Source organism: Morone saxatilis, unplaced genomic scaffold (assembly GCF_004916995.1).
Source record: "Morone saxatilis isolate NCDOM2014 unplaced genomic scaffold, NCSU_SB_2.0 Contig21, whole genome shotgun sequence".
NCBI lineage: Eukaryota > Metazoa > Chordata > Actinopteri > Moronidae > Morone > Morone saxatilis.
In genome coordinates, this window is record NW_023339774.1 from 3,133,198 (window position 1) to 3,142,204 (window position 9,007).

The following is a 9,007-nucleotide window of genomic DNA, read 5'->3' on the forward strand; positions in this document are numbered from 1 at the left end:
GAGAGAGAGAGAGAGAGAAGGGTATGTATGTGTGCATTTATGTGTGTGTTTTCCTGCTTGTGTGTAAATTCTCTATCTCTCTCTCTCTCCCTCTCTCTGGTGTAATTTATAGCCCTCAATCGGAGGCCTTATCAGGTGCAGGACACATGGATGCCTCCTTCTCTCCTCCTTCTCTGCTCCTCCTCCACGTCTTTCAACTCTTGCACACCAACTTGTATTTTTCTTTCCCCCTCTTCCTCTCCTCTCTCTCTTCCAATCTTTCCCCCATCTTATTATTCAATACTGAAGGATGCTTTCTTTAATTGCTGCCCTCCTCATCCTCCCCATCTTCACCTCCAGTTCTCCTGTTTCTGGACCAGCTATCATCAAACTCTCCTGCTCTACTTTTATTGAATTTCCCTCCCCTGTCTTCTCCTAACCTGTTTCAAAACAAACTGTATTTACATGACAATATATGTTGCTGAAAAGTGAAGTATAACAAAACTGGCAAAATATTCTAGTAAATATTAGAAAATATTGATCAGCTTGATAGACAATATCAAAACTTTGGTTTTGTTAGGGATTCTTTACTTGTTCCCTAAATACATCTGATCAGGTGTGTGTTCCCTAAACCCAATCCCTCCAGTGAGAATTCAAACAATAAAGTCTGTGTTTAATCCATTTGATCAAGTGTCTAATCCCACAGTCCAACCAATTATGTGTGTTTTCCCATAATTCACCTGATTGTGTGTTCCTTAAACCTGAATGGTCAAATATGTGTTCCCTAAATCATGATAATCTGGTGTGTTCCCACAGTCCAACAGATCAAGTCTGTGTTCCATAATTCCAACAGATTAAGTGTGTGTGTTCCCTAAAACCAAACAATCAAATGTGCGTTCTGTAAATCCAGCCGATCCAGCGTGTTTCCTAAATCCATCTGATCAACAGTGTTCCCTAAATCTGAATGATCAAGTGTGTTCCCTAAATCAAACCAATCCAGTTCCCCAAATCCTGACAGAAATGTTTTTTGTTAAATTCGTGTGATGATGCCTGTTGCCTAACTATTGAAGTGTGTATTCCTAAATCCAGCCAATCGTTGTGTATGTCCTATTTCCTAAATCAAGCTAATTATATGTCGTATTCTTTAAATCTGCTTGGTCCCTAAATCTATCTAATGTTCCCTAAAATCCAAGTGATCCAAGTGTGTATTCCCTGAATCCACATCTAATTTATGTTTCCTAAATTTAAATTAGTTTGTGTTCCCTAAACCCATGTGTCTATCAGTTGTTTGTTTAGAAAAATCCTCTTGATCATTGAACATCCGTTCCCTCAACCAAAACGACTCTGATCAAGTGTATGTTCCCTAAATCCAATTTACCATTAAGTGTTTTTTGCGTAATCTTCACTAAACCCATGAATTCTATTCTTTTCTACAAACCCAAACATACATTTGTTGAGGTAGCGCCTTTTGGTGTGACTGCAAAAGGCATTTTGTAACTAAACCAGTTCATTTCTATTGGGCTAACAAAATCACACAATCACGCACTCAAACACAGATAAGCTGACATTCCAAATGACTCAACAATGAATGTAAGCTGCTCACTATACACACGCTGACACAATAGAGGGCCTATTGAGGAGAGATTTGTGCACTACAATGCATGAGACAACTGTGAGTGCATGTGTGTGTGTGTGTGTGTGTGTGTTCTACTGTAAGTGAGAGCTGCATTTGCACATTTCAGTCAACCTGAATGAACTGATTTACCTGTCATGTACAAAATACATCCTTCCTCTCTGTTGATGTCAGTGTCTCTCAACCTCTGTATGTCTGTCTTTTCCAACAAAGGCCTCATATTTAAACAACAAAACAGACTCTTGTTTTTTGGTTACTATGTTAAAGTCACACATTTTATATTTCGTACCCTGGTTGTAAGACGGTGGTGAACTATATTATTCTGTTTGTTAATCTAATGTAATTTGTGGTTAATTTTGTCAGCCGATCCACAAGTTTGGTCCAGATTGAAATATTTGAACAACTATTTGATTGGTGGATTGCCATGAATTTTGTCTAGACATTCACTGTCCTCAGAAAATTAATTCTACTGACTTTCGTATTCCCCTGACTCTGACTGTCACCTAGCGCCATCAAAAGGATGACATTTTTGTTTTTTTGTGAAATATCTTAATATTTGGATGGATACATTTTGGTGCATAGTGTACATTCACCACAGGATGAACTGTAATAACTTGATCCACTGACTTTCCATCTATAGCACCATTATCAGATCACCTGTGACCTCTCAGTCAGCAGACTGACCTTTGGCAGATATAACATCATGGATCCAGTGATGATAATAGAGGGGATTAGTGGTCTACAGGAGGCTAAAAGGACCATTAAATTTCATTGAGACACATTAAAAGCCTTACAATCATAATCAATAATGTTTAATGACATGGAGAGTGAATGATATACGCCGCTGTAGTTGATTATAGACTGTACAGTAATATTATATGTAGTATTAAGTGTTGAAAGTGATGTGATGAGAGTGATGATCGCTCACATGATTATGCGAGTGATTAAAATGTAGATCTGAGGACTGATGTTGACTATAGCAGCTCCTGAATAAATGTTAACTGAAAACAGTTGTTTAAAACAGTGATTCCCAACCAGGGGTACTTGTACCGCTCGGGGTACTTCTGCTGTTGCCAGGCGGTACTTGGAGAGAATGTCGAGTAGCTGGACTAATTTGAAAAAACTGAACTAACGATTTGATTAAAAAAAATACATCCACATATTGCTATAACAATTAATTTAGGTGTTATTGCAATTAAGAGTGCTTGAAAACTGAAAACTAGCTAGCAAGTGAGCAGAGGAGATAAAATGGGTAGCTAAAAATACGGGATAAATAGTTGGAACATCCACCTTTTGCCACTCCATGTGGTTGTAGTACGCATGCAAACTTGACCTAACTAAACTAGACATTACATTAGTATGGAAATACTGTAACATCAATAATTTGATTAATAGTTATAATATCCAGTTTGAAATTTGTTCAAAAATGAACACATCTGGAACATATGTGTTGCTGTTAAAGAAGGGTTACTTGATTTCATCAGACTGGGTTGAGGGGATATGTTTTACAAAAAATGTTGGGAGCCACTGTTCATCAAACATCACATGTAGCATAGATATTTGTATTGTTTAATTTTTTTTTTATAAATTTAAAATGACTTTCTTTTTCTACTTGCTGGTTTTATTTTCAGTCATGGTGATGCCAGTATTTTGCTGACTGTTGCTGTTTTTTATTTTTTATTTTCCACCTCCATTTAAACTCACCGAGGCACATGAAGGGATTGGATTTTCTGGGTCATTTATTTTCCCAAACTGTATTTTTCCTCCAGATTATCAACTCTTACTTTCCTAAACTGCAGTGTATGTTTTGTTTCCTATCGTCTAAATCTGTCTTTCTCTCTCCTTCTCTCATACAGATATGGAGGAGAGAACGAGTGCAGGGTCATGGGCGAGTGGAAGTCGTTCTTCCAAGGTAACTACTAACAACAATGCTACTACAAATAATTATTTACTTTAATTGCTGTCAAATACAGTTGTTTTTTACGTTTTTAACATTGCAATCATTGCCATTACTTCGATAAGAACTACTACTGCTATAAATAATGCACTAGTGATGTACTGAGATGTTACTGACCTAAGCCGTTTCCATCAACATATTTTGGTGCGCATTATACTGCATTAGAAAAGGTTGATGGAAACAGCAAAAGTCCATCCTGTTTACTGTATGGTTTTCACCATTTGAGGTTCGACTGGCACTTTTTTTATTACATGATCTTGTTGTGCCCTTTTCTTCTGGTTTGCCGACTGGAGAAATGGTGGCACTGCTTATCTCAATGACGCAACTCCTAATAAGCGCATAACTATAGTGAATGGAAACAAGCATTCATTTGTATTTTTTACTCGTAATAAAAAAAATTTACTTAAATTTTTTCTGCATTTTCATATTTTTAGACAACTAAGATTTCATATCAGAAAATAATCCAGTCTGCTTAAAGCTGCAGTAGATAACCTTTAAAAAATAACTGCTATATCCTGACAGTAGTACATGAGACAGATAATAATAAAAATAATGTTCTTTTGGCTCCTCCTAGTTCTCCTAATGGCATTTGCAAGAATCCACCTGGGCCTGTACAAAAAAAAAAAAACAATCAGAGCAGAGAAACATAGAAAGACACTTTGGGCTGGTAGCTTGAAGATACTGGATAGTTGAGTCTCATTCCCAGCCTTGATATTTGATGTCCTGGGAATGAGACTCAACATTCAATTATCTTTCTTGGCACTGATTGGTTGTTTTCTGTTTAGGCCCTGTGAATTATTGTAAATGCCATTAGGAGCACTGGGAGGAGCTAGAGGAACCTGATTTTTTCACAGATTATCTGTCTCATGTACTTCTGTCAGGATAAAGTGAAAGTTTCAGTTTCATGACAAAAAATAATTTTCAGATAATTTACCTACTGCAGCTTTAAGACCGAAGGGTAAATGCACACATACAGTGTGAGGTGTCACATTAGAACAGAAACCTGCCATAAAATTGGAAATAAGTATTTTAATTATAATTGGCAGTGTTTAATAGAGAGCTGGAAATGTGGAGAAAAAGAGGGAGATGACATGCAACAGGAGTGCCTTTCTGGAATCTAAACAGGGGCGTTGGAGTTTATGTGGCATGCTTTGTAGCTCCTGTGGACCAACATGACGCCCTGAGAAAAGAGCATTTTTCATGGCAGTATTATCCATTTGTATAATGCAGAGCTCTTCAGCCAGTCAATCTTAACTCAGTTGTTTTTAATAATGTTAATGGAATAGTTTGGAGCACCCTTCTGGCTTAGGGGATGAGACGTCAACTATGAACTGCAACGTCTGCGGTTCAAGTCTGGCTGGGCGCCTTTGTTACATCTCTCTCTCTCTCTCTCTCTCTTATTTCCTGTTGTCTCTCTATTATCTGTAATAAGTGCTTTTTAAATAGTTTCTTTTATTATTTATTTACAAATTATCATTATCATTAATTATTTGAAATTTTAGAAAAATACACTAATTTGATCTATTGAGAGTTAGATCATATGATTGATACCACTCTCGCTTTTAGCCTGGCTCTGTCCAAAGGTTTAAAAACAGCTCACTATTATCTCATTATATCTTGTTATACCTCATATGATGGAGGCTAGCTTTCACCCTCTGCTTCCAGTTTATATGCTAAACTAAGCTAAGCTGACCGTCCGCTGGCTGGCTCATATTTAGCGCAGCGATGTGAGAGTGGCATCAATCTTCTCATCTCTTGGCAGCAAAGAAAACCAACTTATTATAAAAATGTCAAACTATTAGTGTACTCTGCTGTATCAGCTGTATTATGAAGGAAAATATGAATATGAAACTGATTATTAGTATCAAAAGACTCAGATGAGGCCATCCAGCAGTGTCTCTGCTACTTCTAGTACTACTATTGGTACATTGACTACAGAGAGTGCTACTGTTGCCTCTGCCAATCTGATTATTACTACTATTACAACTTCTTTTGCTGTTAATAGTAATGACAACTACATATAATAATGAAATATAACTGTTCACCCTGCATGTCTGTGTCTCTCTCCAGAGTTATGCAGATGGGTCTCAGTACATGGCATCACATGACAGTCTCTCACCGCCGTACGCCAACTCCAGGCTAGCAGGTACGCCACAGGCCGTGTGTGTATGTGTTGTTATTATTTTACAGTGCACTCCTTTCTTTCCATCTACTTTGGATCCACTGCTATGCTGGGTTTTGATCAGACAGAGTGTGTGTATATATGTGTGTGTGTGTGTGTGTGTGTGTGTGGGTGCAGAGAATTAGTGAAACACTATCGTACACTGGAGGAGACAGGTCATCTGGCATGCAATTTCTCTCTCTCTCGCACTCTCTCTCTCTCTCTCTGGCTCTCTCTCTGTCTCTCGGCCTGCTGTGTGGAAAACGCTAGGCAGTGTGTGCTCATTTACCCATGATGCTCTCTGCCTCTGGCTCTCTCCGAAGTGGCGCCAGTTGTGAGCAAATGGCCACTGACACAGATAATCTGCCTCTCTCACTCACTCACTCGCGCACACACACACAGACGCACACACACATACAGAGCTTAATTACCTTTGACTGGATGCATCAAATATGGAAGATGTCAGCTCTCAGCTATCTGACTCTACCTGCTCTTTCTCTTTCTCTCTCTCTCTCTCACTTTTTTTCTCATTTGTTGGTTTATAGTGTGCTCACTCTTTCTCTTGTGTAGTAACATTACATCTTAAGTCTTCCATTTTGATGTCAAGTCATGTGCATCTCCATCACAGAGGCTGATGTGATACACATCTCGATGCAGTGCCAACAATCTAACACATCCACGATACATATAAAATTCGCCTCTATTGCGGTGCAGTACGGTTCAAACCAATTGGATTCAACGCAATGTAATTCCACGCGATACGATGCAAAGGAATATGATGCTATGCAATAGGGCTGTCACCAATAGTCACGTTCGAACAAATGACATGCAATTTGTTGGAATGAATTTGAAAAAAATGTAAGTCAGACGAGGTTGTACACTTGCCCCATGCTTTGTATGTTAGTGTCCTCTGTTTTCGTAGTAAACATTTACTTTTAGCTTAGCTTACTGACAGGTCAATAGGGCATGTCACAGGTCAATCTGCTAGTGGAGCGCCCTCTGCTGGTTTAAAAGGCAAACTACTTCAAGTCGTCTGTTGCACTCATAGACCGTACATTTGTTTGAGTTTGTTTTTATTTCTTTAGTCTTCTGAAGGAGCTTGAGTTCAGAGTTCAGAGAGGATAAAAACTGGTTACATTTCTCAATAATAAAGGCATAGGGCCTCTACTAATAATAATTATATATAAATAAACAAGATTTTATTGATGCAAAGATGTTAGAAATGATGCAGCCCAAATTGTATCTGATGCACTCCGTTTTAAGCTGGATCGCATCTTGACCTTTAATACCGAATCTTACCACCCCAATTGTATATATAGTATATAGATAAATATAATAAATAAATATATAAATATACAGACACCTAATCAAAGGTTTGGTGACAGCTTAACACCAATGTTTGATTGCTGAACACAACACTCCATAACTATGGGCATAATATGCTGCTTTAAAAAACCTTCAGTCTTCAGAGAAGGCTTTGTAAAAGACTTCAGAGTCTGGCTGCAGGGATTTGCTCCTATTCAGCCACAAGAGCATGGTAGTCGAGGTCAGGGGTCTGTGCTGGCTGGTCAAGTTCTTCCATGTCAAACCATTCCATTCCATTTTCTCTTCCCTAACTTCCCTAAGCTAGCAGATCACTGGAACAAAGCGGTCTAGACCAAACCATGAAAACAGACAGTTTTTTTTACCCATATCTCCAAAACTACAATTTCATTTTATTTTCCTTATTGCATTTGTGTTTTATTTGCTCATGGCAACCACAAATCACTTACACAGTTTGTTGTAGCTATTATTTTCGTAATAAAACTTTGTATTTCTGCAATGTCTGTTAAGATTAAATTTGTGTGGTCAAACGAAAGTATCCCATTGTTTCTTTAATCAACTGAAACAAAATTGAAATAAAATAAATATATTTTTTATTATTACAAGAAAATTGCTAATTCCTAAGATTGTTAGTTAGTCAGTTAGTTGTGGATGCACACTAACAAAATACATAAAATAAATCAAAGAATAAGAAAAAAAACTTTGGGTTTTGGGTTCTTTGCTAGAATGATCCATTGTGTGTGCGATGTGTTGTGACAGTGTTGTGATTATGGTATGTAGCTGCAGAGGCAGAGAGGGAAGAGACGACGCAGAGTCAGAAATGGAAATATTGTATTCTTCATCTGGCACACGGGAGCTGCAATTTACTTTGATAATGATAACGCTAAGAGACAGAGACAGCCAGGGATATGGAACACACAGACACACGCACACACACAGTTTCACCATTGCTAACACTATTGTAGAAAACATCCTCTTCACTTTATACCTGTGACTGTTCTGATCTGGGTAAATCAGACTGTCTCTTATGTCAGTTGGCTTTTCTGTCTCTTTTTTGCATGTCCTGATGGGAAACGTAGTGTTTCACTATCGATACTAAAACCACAGAGCCTTCATTAATATCAGTGATGATGTATTGCCCAGTTCTAAGTGCCAAAGAGACCAACAAGACTACTTCTTTCCACAAATGTTGGACCAGTTGCTTGGACTAGTTGCTTGAGTTAGTTGGTAGATCGTTGCTAAGGCATTACAAGGTGGTCCTCACTATGATGTTGCTAGGTGGTTGAAAAAAAGGTTTTCAGGGTACAGTAGTTGCCAGACCCTTATTGGTCATTGTTAAAGTGTTGCTAGGGGGTTGCTAAATGGTTGGCTGGGCATTCATTTCCACATGTCAACAGATATGTGTGTGAGTGCCGAATCTGTAAGCATGGGTCCCTTTGCTTACGGATTCTACAATCATTCTGGCGTCGGAAGCGTTGTGGTTTCTGTTCGTAGTCCGAGTAGTATTGACTGGTCACATTTGAGTGTGCTTTGGTTGCATGCAGGTAAACAGTCAAAGCTAAAAAGGCGGAATGTATTGGGCAAAATGCAATATCGGAACACGTTGGCTATTGTCTGATGGCAATTTAGCTTTTTATTCACTGTATTAATTCATCTGCATTTATATATAGATATATGTTTATAGAGGTTAGCCAAAATTTGCTAATTTGCACCATAACCCCTGAAACATTGCCTGTTGCCCCCAGAGGCTAAATCAGATTTAGACAATAGTTGATTGGTTCCAAGATTGCTTAGGTATTGCTTTATGATGCTAAGGGACATTAGGCTGCACCAGGCTACACCTTTTCTAGCAGGATATGTTATTCTAGAATAGAATAGAATGCCTTTATTGTCACTATGCACATGTACAATGAGATTAAAAGCCAACTCCAACAGCAGTGCAAAAACAGTGTAA

The 9,007-nt window shown here is 38.2% G+C and overlaps 2 protein-coding genes across 2 annotated transcripts in view; both read left to right on the top strand.

The window, feature by feature from the left end:
* The window catches only part of tcf4 (transcription factor 4), a 140,086-nt gene that overhangs the window by 49,975 nt on the left and 81,104 nt on the right, over nt 1-9,007 (top strand). The window contains exons 5-6 of the mRNA XM_035668260.1: nt 3,469-3,524; nt 5,640-5,715. Of these exons, the coding sequence (XP_035524153.1) occupies nt 3,469-3,524; nt 5,640-5,715 (132 nt within the window). The remainder of the gene's footprint in view (nt 1-3,468; nt 3,525-5,639; nt 5,716-9,007) is intronic.
* LOC118332427 (acyl-CoA-binding protein-like) overlaps nt 7,265-9,007 on the top strand; it is a 9,023-nt gene continuing 7,280 nt past the window's right edge. The window contains exon 1 of the mRNA XM_035667703.1: nt 7,265-7,276. Coding sequence (XP_035523596.1) covers nt 7,265-7,276 — 12 coding nt within the window. The remainder of the gene's footprint in view (nt 7,277-9,007) is intronic.